Source organism: Triticum dicoccoides, chromosome 4B (assembly GCF_002162155.2).
Source record: "Triticum dicoccoides isolate Atlit2015 ecotype Zavitan chromosome 4B, WEW_v2.0, whole genome shotgun sequence".
Lineage (NCBI taxonomy): Eukaryota > Viridiplantae > Streptophyta > Magnoliopsida > Poales > Poaceae > Triticum > Triticum dicoccoides.
The window spans coordinates 633,388,000-633,405,144 of record NC_041387.1 but is presented as its reverse complement, the minus strand read 5'-3'; the positions used below and the strand labels follow the sequence as shown (position 1 = coordinate 633,405,144).

The 17,145-nt window shown below is 39.8% G+C and overlaps 1 protein-coding gene across 3 annotated transcripts; it reads right to left on the bottom strand.

Moving 5' to 3' along the window:
• Nucleotides 1–1,393: 1,393 nt before the first annotated feature.
• On the bottom strand, nucleotides 1,394–12,778 carry LOC119291925 (ABC transporter G family member 45-like). 3 transcript variants are annotated; one of them, XM_037570737.1, is made up of 22 exons: nucleotides 12,580–12,778; nucleotides 12,365–12,485; nucleotides 8,213–8,301; nucleotides 8,015–8,099; nucleotides 7,757–7,916; nucleotides 7,444–7,520; nucleotides 7,317–7,367; nucleotides 7,158–7,248; nucleotides 6,191–6,492; nucleotides 5,371–5,960; nucleotides 5,137–5,297; nucleotides 4,928–5,031; nucleotides 4,676–4,835; nucleotides 4,427–4,590; nucleotides 3,984–4,316; nucleotides 3,600–3,890; nucleotides 3,217–3,300; nucleotides 3,013–3,146; nucleotides 2,719–2,946; nucleotides 2,453–2,624; nucleotides 2,117–2,371; nucleotides 1,394–1,893 (listed from the first exon to the last, which is right to left on the bottom strand). In XM_037570737.1, the coding sequence occupies exons 1-22, from the start codon at nucleotides 12,696–12,698 to the stop codon at nucleotides 1,621–1,623; spliced, it is 4,044 nt and encodes a 1,347-aa protein (XP_037426634.1). In that variant the 5' UTR covers nucleotides 12,699–12,778; the 3' UTR covers nucleotides 1,394–1,620. The 3 variants fall into 3 exon arrangements, with proteins under 3 accessions (XP_037426634.1, XP_037426635.1, XP_037426636.1); XM_037570738.1 differs by having other exon boundaries at nucleotides 1,394–1,890; XM_037570739.1 differs by having other exon boundaries at nucleotides 7,444–7,505.
• Nucleotides 12,779–17,145: the final 4,367 nt, after the last annotated feature.

The following is a 17,145-nucleotide window of genomic DNA, read 5'->3' as shown; positions in this document are numbered from 1 at the left end:
CCGTTGAGGATGATGAAAAGGCCAACAAGTGACCAGATGGAAACAATATTTTGAAATAAAGGGAAGAAGAGAGGAGCATTCAGTAGAACATACAAATAAGAGCTTGTACCCATGAGAGAGACCAAGAAAGCCTTTGTGGCAAACACAAGGAAGAGAAGGCAACTAGATGAAATGAGCTCAAGTTGGAGGATGAGAAATGGAGGTCAGAGTTGGTGGCCAAAGAAAGGAATTTGAAGGCGGAGGAGCTAGGCTTGCACTCGAGGAGGAGAGGCTTCAGAATTGAGCAAATTGATATAATGTTGATAATTTCCCTACACCTTCATCAAGCAATGGGCGCAAGATAGTTACTCCTTTATCCACAGTAACGAGGATAGAACAATGAGCTTTGTATTCTTACTTGGGAGATAAAACACTCAAAGAAATCATACCCAAGTAATGTACATAACTCGCTCTTCCATATTATTCATCTAAACATGGTCAGTGAATAAACTACTATATTAGATACAATATGTACCTATAAATCATGCCAACAAAACCAAAATAAATCAATATATAATATGATCATAAAGTTACAATTCATCACACCATACAAAATTACGTTAAAGATTACATCAAATTTATCACAACCATGTTAGGAACATCATGTGATCTTTTTTGTACTAAGGTCTCGGGAGAGAAAATGCCACATAGCTAATATTATAAACCCATAGTCCAAGGGAATAATACTCACACGTGGGAGAAACAATGTCAGGGAATAATGCATCGGTGAGGACCCCCTCTAACAAAGTACAAGAAAAGGACTCCAGAATCGGTTATACCAAAAACGCTAGAAAACAACAACTGGCACTTTGTTAATGTGTTTTTCCAGAAAAATGATACAAATATGCTTATATGAAACATAACAAAAATTATATATCATTTTAGGACGTATCAACCGCTTGCTACACTCATTTGCTTTATTGTTTCTTCAACACTTGCAGCTACCATTCAAGCAAAACACATAATTGTCACTCTTTCCAGGTTTTGAAGTGATTCCTAACATACTTCCATACAACGATACTTCTATTCTTTGTTGGTTTTGACACTATTACCTTTGGTAAAGATCTACAATCGATCGCCTACACTTTTGTATACTTCTCCGGTGGATTGGTCTTCTTTTTAGAAGGCCCCTTGATGTCCACTCTTCATAAATGCCACCAAAAGGGATTTTTCTTCCAATAATCCAAGTGCCCATAGTTTATACTCTCGAATAAATCAGGGCAAAAGTGCAACACAACCATGGTAAAACATAAAAAATGCTAACGCTAAAGTGCAAAAATGTGAACGGGAACGCGGAGCAAAATGCACACATCAATATGCCTTTGCATATCTTAATCACATGTACATTTTGCAATTCCATCTATTCATCAACATTGCTATTATAATAATCATATAAAGTTGTAGTAATACATATACAAATGCTCACATGGATCATGTGGCTATTTACACACTTTATCGTCCAACAACAAAATCATTGTGGACTTTTGCTTACTTGTGACTAGGTGTCTCACTTGAATTATCTTTATCGAGTTAAGTAATTAACTGATTAGTGTATCATCAGTCCAGTTCAATATGTTCGTGTTACCTCCGTTGGAACTTCAGTTGCTTGGTGAAGATGAAGAAGAGGAAGGCGAAGAGGGCGATGATGGTCAGATGCAGGCATGTGACAAGACTGAAGTAGCGGCTCTCAAGTCCAAGGTAGCCCTCAATGAACTCCTTAATAGTCTGGTTTGCCTGCCCTGGCATAAGGATCATCTCCGTCCGGTCACCCAGCTGGGAGAACATGAGCCCATACATTGTCCATGCCGCTGGGTTAGCCCAATACGCCCACCTCCACCATATTGGGATCAGCTGCTTCCATGTCATCACATTTTTGTTGTCCATTAGGTAAGTCATGCACGAAATATCATATTTTTAATTAAATATTATCTTCAAGTAAAAGTACAAATCTGAATTATATGCAACCTATGTGTGGTTTATTATAGATTTACACGAGACCTAATTTGCATATGTTCTCTCTAGATAACATTTTAATTAAGGTGAAAAGGTTAGGGTTAATAAGGAGTGAGATTAGTACCTCTCTTCCGATGATAAAGCCCGAGAAGACATTCCAAAATATGAAGATAAGGAAGGACAATCCGGCAGCTGTCTCAAGGTTAGGTGTCAGTGCCACTGTCATCATTCCGAAGAGTGTGTAGTACATCAAGCTTAGTGCCATGTATATTACAAACCAACAGAACTTGCACATGGTCATCTGGAACCCAATCATTGGGTATACGATTGACGCAAACATGACAACTTGGACAAGCATGTAAGGCATTTCAATTGCCATCTGCAAATAGAAATCCAACTTGAGTTGAAAATTCATATGCCAATAATTCTAGGTTTGAACACGACGGTAAAGTAATATGACCTGAGCTATGACATAAGCCAATGTAGAGTACATGCCCGCTGCCTTTTCTCGATAAAGAACAACTCTCTCCATTGATACAACTGGTTGTAATATGGTGCAATTCATAAAGCCCAAAAATAGTGATGATCCATATACAACTCCCAGTATGTTGAATATGTCTTGTTGTTGTTCTCTGTTGCAAAGGAGTACCAAGTTATGATCTAATTGAGGTATTATTAGTTTGCATGAAAGAAGCCATCACTTGGGTTGCCGCCATTCCTTCTTACATGGTTGAGCCAATTTTCCAGAATACAATTCCAAACATAATTGAAAGAACCAATGTGTTCAGAAACCGAACAAGATTGTGTTCTGGATTTTTCCAATATGCATATATTTGCTTCCATAGGCAAACCATGCATTGTGCTCTAAAGTCTTGCCAATATCCTGATGGAAATTGTAGATCCTCTGCGTTCGGCGCTGGTTTCCCCAGCTCATCAATTAGAAGCATGTTATTGCTGCAGAAACAAGGTATTCATTATGCATATCTTCTCCCTATTGCTCAGACGAGTTAACATGCTTACATGTATAGGGAGGAGTTTCGATAAATCTGTGCATAGTCCACTCCAATTGTATATTCCGTTGATTGTGAAGTTATGTCTAACATCCATGCTGCTGGGTTTTGTCCCTCTTTTATTATAGGAACACCAGGTATAGCCTACAATATAACAATTTTAGTGTTTTTTATCTCTACCTTTTGGATAGATGTTTCTGATCATGCAATATACCTGGAAATACTTGATCATATTGTCAGATAGTGGACCTAATGAACCACTGTATATGATCTGACCGCCTCTTTTCATGAGTAGAAGCTGCAATTAGTCAAATTAAATTCAAGTTTACAAATCTAGTTTTATAGTACTAATGCTAATAATTTGTAAAGGCTAATCAATGGTCAACCATTATATTTAAGTTACTATTAGAAAAAAATACGCCTAACTGTATGTGATGTTTTATTTTGGTAAGAATGTAGTGGTTTGGTTATGTGTAATAAATAGTTCATTACTCTTTTTTTAATCTTCTGGTATTGACACCATGTGACCATAATTTTCCTTTCTTGCAAGTTTGTAAGCATTTGTTTTGATATATCAAAAGGTACACTTAAGCATACCTCATCAAAAGCTTCAAATATCTCAATGCTTGGTTGGTGTATTGTGCAGACAATAGTTCGCCCAGTGTCTACTGTCTTTCTGACTGTTCTCATGACAATTGCTGCAGCACGAGCATCCAAACCAGTGGTCGGCTCGTCCATAAATATAATGGAAGGACTAGCTACCAGCTCCACTGCTATTGTTAGTCTTTTTCGCTGCTCAGCTGAAAGACCAGTTGTTCCCGCGAGACCTACCATGGAATTCTTCAGTCCAGTTAATTCGACCAGGTCAATTACTTCTTCTATGAACATCTGAAAGCATGTTCAAGAGGAATCCTGTGAGATATATACAGGTATATGTTAGGTTCAAATATAGTCATGATTGTAGTAGGTCAATGGTCATACATGTCTTTGGCGAGATTTAACGTTCGAAGGAAGTCGAAGCCATGCAGAGAACTGTAGTGACTCATATACAGTGAGATTAGGGGAGTGAATGTCACTCTGTTCACAATAGCCTGAGATCCTCGAGAATATTTCCTGCTTCTTTGGGTATCCTGCTATTCTAATAGTACCTTCAGTATGTCCTCCAGTCTTTCTTCCAGCTAAAACATCGAGCAACGTTGTCTTTCCAGCACCTGTGATCCCCATTAGCGCCGTTAACACCCCTGGCCTAAAAACGCCACCCACATCGTGTAGCAGCTGAATAGTTTTTCCTGTTACTCCATACTTCATCATCTCCTGGTGGAAGAAATGACAATATTAAAATGACTGACTTGAATGGATACTATTTTGTAGTGACGGGAATGGATTGAACTATTTAGTAAGGCATTGTGTGCTAAAGATCTTACCTTTGGCATGTCGACAAAATAATTTATATGATAAAATACAAGGGAAAGAGGCTGAAAAGGGAGGGTAACTTGGGTACTTGATGCATTGACATTTCCAACTTTTTGGTTCTTGTACTCCATATTTATCTTCGTGGCATTGATCTTAACTTGATGATTGTGTGGAGCTACAAATGAAAAACAAGTAGGATGATTTTAGGTTGCATTTATATTTTAACACTTACAAGGACTGTTGTGCCTTTGAATACATACAATTCATGAACTCCAGCGCAAATATAGTGAGGATGTTGAACACAATTGAGAATCCAAATAAAATGATGACACAAATCCAGTACCAGTGCCACTCTGTGAGCAACCCTCTGATCTTGAGGATAGCTACACCAACTGTTTTAGCATTTTCATAGTAAAGTTCCTATCAGCATGAACAATCATCAACATCGGGTCATAATTAATGTCATAGGTTATGCACTTTAGATAAAGAATGATATTAAATTAATTGCATACAGTAGCCCATCTTTCATCAAGGAACTCATTTAGGGCAACTGCGTTTTGTGCATATGTGAATGGGGATGCCCAATACCCCCACTGCAACCATGGTTGGAGATTATCTGTTCCGATGTACAAAATTGGTGAGTATCTTTGATGGACATATGTCTAGAAATATGTCATGTTTCTATCTTACATCTTATGTTATTATGGCTAAAATATCTAACCTTTGGATATGACGAAGCCTCCAAATATGTAGATTGCTATAAGAATTACGACACTTAGCATGTTGGACATTACTTGTGTCCTTCCTATTGCCGCTAAGAAACGATAGAGGCCCATTGACATTTGATGCATGGCAAAAAGTACCAAAAATTGTTGGGTGAATCTGTAAGAAGCAAGGTTACCCTAGCTTAGTAAAACATTGTGATAATCATATATTGATTGACCAAGAGCATTACCTAACAAAGGAAGGTGAGTAACCAATCACATAGTAGGTTAAGCTGGTCCAGAGACCCGTCTCTATAAGTGACATTGGTAGGTTGATGATGTAAATCGAAGAAAGAAGTGCCCATCCTGGCAATGCTAGTAACTCTCTTTGCTTGTAGAAAGTGGGTAGTCGCTTCATTGTCATTGCAATTTCTGTCATGCCATTAAAGTTTGCTATCACAATAGCCATAAAGAGTGATCCCATATACTTATTGGCATCAAGTATAGTCTTATGATTCATATTTGCTCGAATAAAAACCGTTGAGATGACAAAAGCAAGAATAATTATCTGTACAGTCTTGAATATATGAAGTGGGGAGTTTCTTTTGAGAAGCAGTACTTCCCTTGAAAAGCATGCTTTGAAAATATTCCATCTAGAGATACCGTGATTTGCGTTTGTTTTGATCTCCCTGTCATTTCCTCTATTGTTTGTCATGTTGTTTTCTGCAAGTCGAGGGAGATAAGATGAATAGAAGAATTCTGCTATATTTTCTATTGGCCAGTATTGATACACATTTTCATCACCAATCCAGTATTGCCTTTGATCCATCTTTGAGGTCACCTGGCCAAATGGAGAAAAATGTTGTTGTGAGTTAGATACATTATTATGCATGAACATGCCATATTAGTGAATTTGGGGAATGAGATTATGACTCATACTGAAGTTACTTGGTACTATTAATGCATTATTGCCCTTAACTTACCTGAACACTATTTTTGTAAGGATGTTAAAAAAATCTCACTATTAGTTTATTTAATAGTACATTGCCATTAGAGTCGATAATCTAATACCTCTTGAAGGAAATCGGCTACATTCTTCCTACTGGGGCATCTGAATCCCATCATTTGAAAACAATCAATAGCATTTTCTCGAGGACCATGATATACAATTTGACCCTCGCATAATAGAATTATGTCGTCAAATAATTCCAACGTCTCAGGAGATGGTTGCAATAAGGACATAACCATGCTGAGATCCATCAGATGAGTCATTTGTTGGAGGAACTTTACAATCTCATATGTAGTGGAGCTATCTAGACCTGTTGAAATATCGTCCATAAAGAAGCATCTTGCTAGACCAACTAGCATCTCTCCTGCATTTAGAATTTTATCTTGAAATACATCAACAATGTTAAATTTGAAAAAAAATGTGCTTTTTCGATATTCATACTTGTTAACTTGAGCGCTGGCATCATCAAGCACAGTTTTTCTGTATAACTATCATATTGGTAAGAAGAGCATGATATTTTTACGTTATTACAGTTAATTGAATAGAAAATGTATATTACAAATGCTATAGATTCCATTGTGGGGAAATTTTAGCGGACTACATAATTTATAATTACATCTAACAGATTTAGAGCTTGTTTAATTCAGTAGCATAAATACCAAACCTCATGTTGAACTAATTTTTCTGGAGAACATATATAGTTAAAGGAGAGAGAGAGAGCATTCTATAGTATTTTCACTGTCTCACTACTAGTTTACTACTTTCTTAGTCCACTTAACTGAATATGCAAAACAAAATTGATGTCATTTTTAACTTTTTGTTACTTTATAATGTTCTCATGGTGGGCTAACTAGGAGTGTTTTTGTTCTACCAAGAAATATTGTACACAATATGGAAGTTGTTGAGGTGATAAATTTTACTTGTGCCAAGTACTATAACATAAAGTTGGATCAAAAATGCACTCTAGGAATTGCGCATGTAGGGTGATGACATGAATAAGATATATAGTAGAAAATATAGAATACCTACCTATTGTGGCCCTTTTCTTTTGTCCTCCTGATATGCCTCTTCTCAACTCATCCCCCACTAGGGTATCAGCACACTCGGACAAACCAAGTATCTCCATATACCAAAAGTTTGTGATTATGTTACCAAGACAAATTTAAAATTTAAAATTTACTAAGTTACCTTGATAATATAGTTTGTTGTAAGGTTGCTTCCTTCTCCAAAGGTAGTAGCCTGCAGAAGACGGATTGAAGTAATTGATGAACTACTTTCAAGTTTATCAAAATTGGGAGAAAGTAAAATTAATGACCTTCATAGATGTGCCGAGATATTGGTCCACTTTATTAATGTCTCCATTTTTCCTTCCCATTCCTTGTCCCAACGTCCCTAAGGCGGCAATGTCACACACGCATTTTTGTATAGTATACATTTCATTAAAAAGGTACTCCTTGAACATCTTCAAGAGTGCTTCTTGAGTTACATTGTATGGGTTTGGTTATAATTAGTTCAGCCTAGATGTCCAGTCAACTGTTGCGCCTCAACGCATTTCATCCTATACACTAAAATAAATTTATATCATATATGAAATATGAATAACACACCATGCACAAGAGCGTGCTCACCAAATTCATTATTGGTTCCCAACATCTTTGAAGAGAAATCAATCATCTCTCTAACGGTCATCTCCGCATGGTGAAGATCATACTGGCTAATGTATGCATGCAAGTATTGAGGTGTTGAGGAATTCACTTCTTCTCCATTATACATGACCTTTCCTCCGAGCTATTAACAGAAGTAACATCAACAAAATGCAATTTTGGTTAACCAACACTTTTCTTGTTAGAAAGTGCTTTTGGTGATAAGTACTTAACATAGTCTACCTTCAAAGAAGAATCCAACTTTCCTGCCAATGCTTTTAGAAAAGTTGTTTTCCCGGAACCTGGTGCTCCTAGAAGAAGGGTCATCCTAATTATGCAATGAGATCACGAAATTTCATAGATGAGTAAATTAATGAATGATGAACTCTTGATTGTGAAGATAAATAGTGTAAAAGTAATCATTATCGATTTAGTGCTTACCGTGATGGATTAATTGCCCCGCTCACTCCATTTATGACTTTGATGGGTTTTTTTCTTGTAGTACACATGTGTGAACATGTTGCCAATTTCTGCATACATACAAAAAACTATTAGAACGATGGTTTTAGATGTGACCTACCCAACAATAGGTAGATTGAAGGAAACATCTAGATTTAAACATGCATATGCTATAAAGATGTTAAACATTATGGCAACATGCATTTCGTTTTGGTTCTGGAATCAATATGAACATTTTTCAGTTTAAGTCCTGGGATGCAAAAGCTGAGATGTACTTTGATCTCCATTTAAATTATGTTGAACAATTTGAATTATCTTGGCGTAGGTGCACACTATCTATGTCTCAACTTGCTTAATTTTGTGTACCATACATCCTAGCTCTAGAACTATCACCTCCTCCCTTTCCATTTTGTGCATGTCGTTATGCATAGCCGGCCGATTTCATTTCAATGGAGTGATGTGGCTTGCAAAGTAATCCAATTATCTGGTCGTTGTGCATTACAGTTTTCAAACTTCAAAACCCTTTATGTGCAGGTAGTTTACTTTGGCCGTGTAGTTGGCTTGTGTTGTACTTTCTTTCCAGGGGAAATGGAGATAGAGGTTCACATATCCTTAGAAATCAACTAGATGTAGTTAGAATGATCAGTTTTTTTAGCAGACTCAAAATGAATCTTTGATAAACTGCTCGAGGGCAGTGATGCCGCACTTTTCATAGTCCAGATGTAGTATTTATTTTGAATTGATAATACTCCAGATGTAGTATTTATTTTGAATCTGCGAATAATGACAATCAAACTCTGCTAACTACTCCCTCCGTCCCGAAATACTTGTCGGAGAAATGAATAAAATTGGATATATCTATAACTAAAATATGTCTAGATTCATCCATTTCTCCGACAAGTATTTCCGGACGGAGGAAGTATTTAATTAGTTGATTAGTACATCGTAGCACCAGTAAAGTTGGTTAACTAGGAACCTTGTCGTCAACTCTTCATTTAATTGCCTAGGTACATTACAGCTAAATAATAATAGATGTCTTTAGGATGCGGCTAAATAATACTCCCTCCATTCCACAATGTAGTGCGTCGGTGCTTCCCGAGATCTAAGTTTGACAATAAATTTGACAAACGAGACCGACTGTGGTGAGAGCAAAAATTATGCCACCGAATTCGCCGCAGTCGGTCTCATTGGTCAAATTTATGATCAAACTTAAAATTCGGGAAGCGCGGGCGCACTACATTGTGGAACGGATGGAGTAGTGGATTAGCCGTAGCACAACGAAACAACTAAGTTTGATGTTTTTGGCAGTTAGAATATCACTTTAAGAGCAAGTATAATAGGATGACGTGGGCAGGCTATAAGAGATAGCACATAAGTTTCTTGGCTAGTTGGAGGAGAGGAAAGGAGAGGAGAAAGCAGAAGAGAGGAGAGGAGAGGAGATAGCACATCAGTTTGTTGGTAGTATGACTAACCCTGTAATATTATGTTGGCTATAAGTGACGTTGCAACTTCCTATAGCTGATTGTTGTCTATACTACATGATCTAACCAGAGAAATTCACATGGGCGCAATGGCTAGTGCACACACTTTGTGGGCTGCAGATTTGGGCTGAAGATTCGGGGTCTCATGCATGGCTTGGCCCTTGATTACTGTGAGGGTATGTGATGTGTCGACCCATCAATTATCATTATCCCATGCATGCCTACTTTTTGCCAAAGATAGTTTCTCTTTCATGCTTTTTCATTTGACTTCCAATTTTGAATCTAATATATCTTTTGAACTGAAAGCCTACTTTATGTGTCATTTGTATATTTTTGTTCCTTAGATGAGGACTTTGAAATAAGGCACTCCTAAATACATTTTGATCAGTTCTAAAAATTTATCAAGTTTCAAATATTAAAACTTGATAAGAATGACCCGTCGTCATTGCCACTCGGAACCACAGACGTATGTCCGATTTCAGAGCAACAAGCAACCGGAGCCAATCCCGTAGACACTTCGGAGAAGAGCCAACTACGACAACCATTCCGCGACCACGACATCGCACACACCCGCTGTCGTTGTGGCAGAAGACCCGTCACCACCAACGTCGTCTTCCACCGGCCGTCGCCGCAATACCCCCACCATCCTCCCAATCCCTGGCCATATCACTACGAAGCAATAGTTGTTACAAGAGAGTAGCACATCACCACATCAATGCTTTCAAGAAGGTAGTGACATCAACATATGTCGCCGTTTACGACTCCGACCTTGACCGAGGTCAAGCATTCTCCTGATGTTGTCACACACTGCCCCTAACCAATGCTTTCAAGAAGTTAGTGACATCAGCATATGTCGCCGTTTACGACTCCTACCTTGACCGAGGTCGAGCTTTCTCCTGATGTCGTCACACACTACCCCTAACCAAAACAGCTAGTCCACCTAGTCTCCACTAGGCCCCAACCTGAAACACCCACCCATCTAGCCCGGTCTAGGCCCATCAGCCCGGCGAAGCCTCCTCGTAGATCCAGGCCTGCTGAAGTCCACCACTTCACTGCCTCAACATTTTCTGAGCAGCTATTTGCATCAACAAATGATCATATTTTTATGGACATATGGCCATTATTAATTAGATTATCAGCGATAGATTGCAATAAATTTACAATATATTCGATCCTAGTTTAAAGAATGGATTTATTTGTTCCCTAGAAAAAACAATGCCATTATTGAAGAGATACTTGCATACTCTGTTTCTTTCTTAGGTAGGCCTTACCTATCTATAAATTCAGCCGGTTCGGATGGTGGTTGCATAACAGGATCGGAATCTAGGGAGCTTGCCCTTGGCATTGTCATACCGATTGGGATTTTGAGCATGTAATTTCCTTTCATTTTTCGCTCCGCTTACGAGCTGTAATACTTATTTGTTTCTGTGATACTTTTAGACTTTTTAATAAGTTTGCTGCATGCATCGTCATGATGCAGAGATCGAGGGCATGCCTCCATTTTCAAAAAAAAAATCTATAAATTCAGCCGCGGATCTACAAACAAATATATGCCCAAATGGATATCTCAACCGGTTAGCAAAATGGGTAAAACCAGATGTGCGCCAACCAAAATAGCTCCACGTGGCAAATTCGTTAACCATGGAGTCCTTTTTTATTACTTTTCTTAACTGTTGACTACTTCATCTTTTATTCATAAATAGTAATAGGTCACTACCTTTTTTTTATCCATGCAACCATCTTACATCAGCAAGTCATGCATGTCAAGCATAACCTACGATTTTTTTGCACTAATTTAGTCATGCAACCACGCCACATTAGCAAGTCCTCCATGCCCGTCATAACTTACATTTTGCATTACCTTTTATGTCGTCATGGATGGTATAAGTGTTGGACCCTTAGAGCCTACTTACGTAGTTGATGCTTCACCTTTTTGCTAGGAAATGACGTATCGTGAACTTCAATCCATATTATATATCATTTTTCTAACATGATTAGTATGTTTATTGTTATTTCAAAAGTAAACCGGGAACACTCCCACATTTTTCTTGAATGATTTGAACATTGCTCACCATGCCTGCCGTATTGTGCATCGTGCGGGTATTAGTATGTTCACTATGTTTGTGGTCTTTTTTTTTGTCTCAGTTTTTTTTTGTTTCTTGTTGCTGCTTTATTTGTGGGAGTTTAGATGTGACATCCTTAGAAAACGTCTCGATGTAAATTAGGCAAACTGAAAAACTTAGCTATTGATCCGGTAAAAAACACTTGTATTTCTATTGGAACTTTGTGTGGGATATCAACTTGTTTAACCAACAACGCCAACAATTAGTCACATGCTAGAGGATTTCCATATGGCAAAGTTCGCGACTGATCGACCAGCAGCAAGGAAAGTTTAAAGAAAGGGAAAAAGGAAGTACCGGGCATAGCATCAAAGTACACCCTCTGTTTATAAGAAGTTTTGGCAGTTGAGGTAGTACTAATTAGACGGTGGTTCCTCAGCGAACAGGCAAACAAACCAAAAGAAATAAAAGAGGGCGACACTGGTAGCTGATCCAAGCATAGCTTCATCTCATCAAATCACTCTTGGTCGCAACGGATATATCCACGCATATACAGAGCAATTGTTTTTTCTGTCGCAAGTAACACCATGTACCTGGGCGGCATTGACGGCGCAATTGAGCAGCGTCGGCAGCGCGCGGTGGCCCACATGCACGTCGGCCTCCACGGTCAGCTCCTCGAACCGCACCTCCACCTTCTCGGCGCCGAACCCCAGCCTGCGAAGCTCTCAGCCCGAACTCATCACCCAACAAATTAAAGCCTGTTGGCTGGCTCAATCGACCCTTGCATGAGATCGTTGCATGCGCATACCTTTCCTTCTTCTCGCGGAGCATCTCGAGGAATCGACGGTTGTCCTCATGGGTGAGCGGCGGCAGTGGCCTGACCCGCATCTCCGACGCCTGCTCGGCCTCCCTGCTGTATTCCATCATCCTTTCAGAGCCGGAGACAACGCCTCGTTCGGCTTTGCGTGCAACGTCGGCGGTTGCTGCTTGTCCTAGACGGCGTGTCAATGGGCCTACACGTGCATGGACATATAGATTTTACGAGATATATACTACTCCGAGATAGTACTATGTTCCTTCTCAAAGGCGTTGAGAGTTGAGAGTACCATCTCCTGTATATTGGTCCAGTTCTACGGCCCAACGGCCAACGCCGCCCCGGACATTTACTACAGAAAAATAATACATGTCCCATTAATTTGGGGCCCCCCGAAAGAAACTATACCTTTTCTTTCCTTCGATATGCTCTAAGTTTTCTTTAAACACAATACTGACACATATGTTGACGCTTATATTACACTCATCCCTATGAATGGACGCACATACCTACACTCATTCCTAGTCATCTGAGTATGCTCTGTTTTAGATTACTAGTTTAATGATCTAAAATGTTTTATATTAGTTTACAGAGAAAGTACATAACACAACATTGTAAGTAGTTACAATGACTCAACACATAGCTAGGTACGTTGCGCTTCTGGTTACCTGTCACTAGCTGGACATTCGTACTGAGTCACATTGATGTCATGCATATTATATAAACTCACTAGATGGTACCCATGTTGTTCTTTGGTTTCTAAATATTACATTTGCATCAAATCAAAAGACATGTGAGAAGTTTCTGCAAAAAGTAAAAGAGAAATCTTAGCGGGATTGTTAAAGCCACGATTCTTTAACACCATTGATTTAGAGTCAACTGCACATGACTGGAGCTCTGGGAGCATTGATCCTTGCGGGGCAGATGCGCAAAGATTTCCCAATTATCATCGATAATGTCAGGCCAGCTCCGGTACAGGACCGGCGACAACAGCTCGTCGACAGCATGTTCGGATGGCAACAATGGTTGCTTGGTGGTCCAATGACATCAATGTAACTTTTATTATGTTTGAGGTGTTTTATACTTCTGATGAACCTTTATGATCCAAGCCCTTTTCAAAATGAAACAAAAAAAAACTATTACATGTTGCATGTTGAAGAGTTTTTTTTTTAGATCTTGCAGTTGGTGGACTAGGATAGCAAATCCAATGGTTCCAGCATTTTGGTGATGTTGCTCATTGTGAGATCAGAATTTGTTTTTACTACGAATGTTTGCTAGTATGGCTTCTCTATTTAAGATGTACTCCATACTCACCCGCAAAGAAAAGACGTACTCCATACTGTCTTTCCCTACGAAAAAATATCCCAACAGAGACGACGTAGTGTGGCCCCTTGTATAAGTAGGTGCCATAAGTCGTGCAACGTCGGCGGTTGCTGCTTGTCCTAGACGGCGTGTCAATGGCCTACACGTGCATGGACATATGGTTTGTACGAGATACTAGTAGGAGATAGTACCATATTCGTTCTTAATGACGTTGTTTTTCATGGTAATACGTGTCTTATATTCATATCATAAAGATCAAAGTACATGTCACGTAAAAAGCGACATATGACAAAATTGAAAAGATAGTAGAACATTTCTGAGCTTGACACCAACACCCGTCACCTGCCTCCGGCACCACCACAGCAGCCGCCGAAGAAAAGAGTGATGAATCACCTCCTCACTCGAGCTCGACGCGGCTCCATCGCTGATATGCAGCTTTACGGACCTTCAAGGTGGCTAAACAAAAGTGGAATCCTTGCCGTTGAACGAATTAGACCGGGGCAACACCCCGGACACGCCATCGAACTCCATATCTGGCACCCCACCACGACTAAGACGTCGAAGGAGGAAACCATACCTGCCATCCATGAACCACGAACCCAGCACACGTTCCGTCTTCCATATATTGTCGATGCAGACCACAATCTGCATCCGCTCCTGGACCAGCTCCCAACCTCCGCGTTGGCGCTGGAGCAAACATAGTCGTAACGGCGGAGCCCGAGGACACAGGTCCACCGCGAGAATGCCGCAGTCGCCACACCTTCATTGCTTGAACAGACTGATTTTCAAATTCATCCCCAAACATAGAACCGATGGCCTCGTCGGGGATGGATCCAAAGAATCTTTATTCAGCGTTGTCATCGTCTTCGCCCAAGTAAAGACGATGAACAGCCTAAAAACCTAGACAACCAAGGAGTAGAAAAGATTCACACACGTGGATCCGGCGACCCCCCTCGCCACTGACAACCAAGGTCACCGACGGAGGGGAGCCGCCAAAGGACAGCGCTGGAAGACTGGCCTCCCCTGCCGGCGGCTAGGGTTACAACCGCCTTGTACTACAGAGATCAATCGACTCGTTCTTAAAGCCATTGAGAGTTGAGAGTACCATCTCCTATATATTGGCCGAGATCTATGGCCCAAGGCCAATGCCGCCCCAGATATTACTACATAAAAATAATACATATCCCGTTAATTTAGGGCCCACCCGGAAGAAACTATACTTTTTATTTTCTTCGATGCGCTCTAATTTTCTTTAAACACAATACTGACACAAATGTTGATGCTTATGCACACACTCATTCCTATGAATAGACGCACACACCTACACCTATGAGCATCTTTGAAAGAGTGAGCGCTAGATTTTGAGATTGATGAAGTGTCACAGAAACCTCAAAGTTGACGGACACGTCATACCATAGGAAGAGTAGCGTCTAAAAGACTGAAATAAATCCAGGAAAATACAACCACCGTGCCAAGTCCAGGACTTGACCTTGATCATGCTCCACCACAAAAAGCTAGTCATCTGAGTTATGCTTTGTTTTAGATTACTAATTTAGTGATCTAGAATGTTTTATGTTAGTTTACAGAGAAAGTACATAACACAACATCGTAAGTACTCTCTCCATAAAAAAATATAAGAGCGGACACCTACGACAACGCCACAGGCGTCACTGCCGTCGTCGGAGAACAAGCAGTTCTCCCTGGAGTACAGAGCAGCTAGGAGTGTTGCTCGGGCAGTGGCCGCGGATCCGGCCAACTCCGACCGCTGGGCATCGGCATTTGGAGGTGTTGAGTAAGTATATTTTCTTCTCTCCCCAACCCTTGTTCAATTCATTAGTGGTAGGTTAGTACACAGTTCAGGCAATCATTAGTTAGGATTGACCAAACCCTAGGTTAATGCAGCATTTATTCATCTTAGTTAGTTAGTTGGATGGTTAACTGTCTCGGATTTGTTAGTTGGATGCAGTTAGTAGGATTTTGCACTGTAGGTTAGTTGTTGGATAGTTGTTGGATGCAATAGTGATGCAACACTGAGGTAGTAGTTATTTAGAGAAGAGGATTTGTACTTAATTTTGTAGCCAGTGGGCATAACTAAATTTTCTACCAAAAGACACTTCTTCAGTTATGATTATAAATTTAGAGAAGAGGATTTGTACTGGATTTTGTAGTCAGTGGGCATAACTGAATTTTCTAGCAAAAGACACTTCTTCAGTATGTTTATAAATTCAAAGAAGAGGATTTGTACTGAATTTTGTAGTCAGTGGGCATTACTGAATTTTCTAGTAAAAGACACTTCTTCAGCTATGTCTATAAATTGTGTACTCCCTCCGTCCGCGAATAAGTGTACTTCTAGCCTTTGTTCTAAGTCAAAGTTTTAAAATTTTGATCAAATATATACAAAAGAGTAGTAACATATATGGCATAAAATTGATATATTATGAAATTACAATTCAAAACGAATCTAGTGATACTAATATAGTGTCATAAATGCTGCTACTTTTTCCTATAAAGTTGATCAAAGTTTTAAAACTTTGACTTAAGACAAAAGCTAGAAATACACTTATTCATGGATAGAGGGAGTACAAATTACAAATTGGTTTGAACTATCACATTACCTACAACTATCGACACCAAGACATACACAGTGATCAAGGACAGAAGAAGCCAACCCTTGCATGGGCAGTATTTATTATTTATGGTGTGCCCATTCGGTACTCTGCAACGGCCCATGCTAGATGGATATAGTACACGTTACCACACAAGCTAGGCACGATCACACATAAATTGTGGGTGCGTTGTCACACTTAAATTGACACCCATTAATGTGACAATATGTGTACCATAATGATTATCGCTGTTGGTGATGTACGACGACCTACCCCTCTCTCTCACGCACACATCGTTAGGGTCGCGTTCAGATGGGTGACTACTTCATTCTTACCTTCCTTTTAGATGTTTGCTGTCAGAATCAGCGTATAACAAGAAAATCTTGAACTGATCCTCGCATCAAAGTATGTACAGCCGGGCCTCTCATACCCATCTCCAACGTCCGGACAGGCCGTCCGGTCAGTGACCGGTCATAAAAAATCGACCCAACCAGACCTCTCAAACTGCGGACAAACGTCCTGGCTGACCGACATCCCTCATATCCAGCCCAAATATAGGGCGAATATGAGAACGCCAGGGCGCGTCCGCCTGACAGGCCCGGCCCACCACGGACCCTACAAAAAAAACCAA

Coding starts and splice junctions, on each gene's coding strand:
- LOC119291925 (XM_037570737.1), bottom strand. CDS start 12,698: ATGATGGAATACAGCAGGGAGGCCGAGCAGGCGTCGGAGATGCGGGTC. Junction 4,836..4,927: donor TTGATGAAAGATGGGCTACT/GTATGCAATTAA, acceptor TCATGCTGATAG/GAACTTTACTATGAAAATGC. Junction 3,301..3,599: donor TATTTGAAGCTTTTGATGAG/GTATGCTTAAGT, acceptor GACTAATTGCAG/CTTCTACTCATGAAAAGAGG.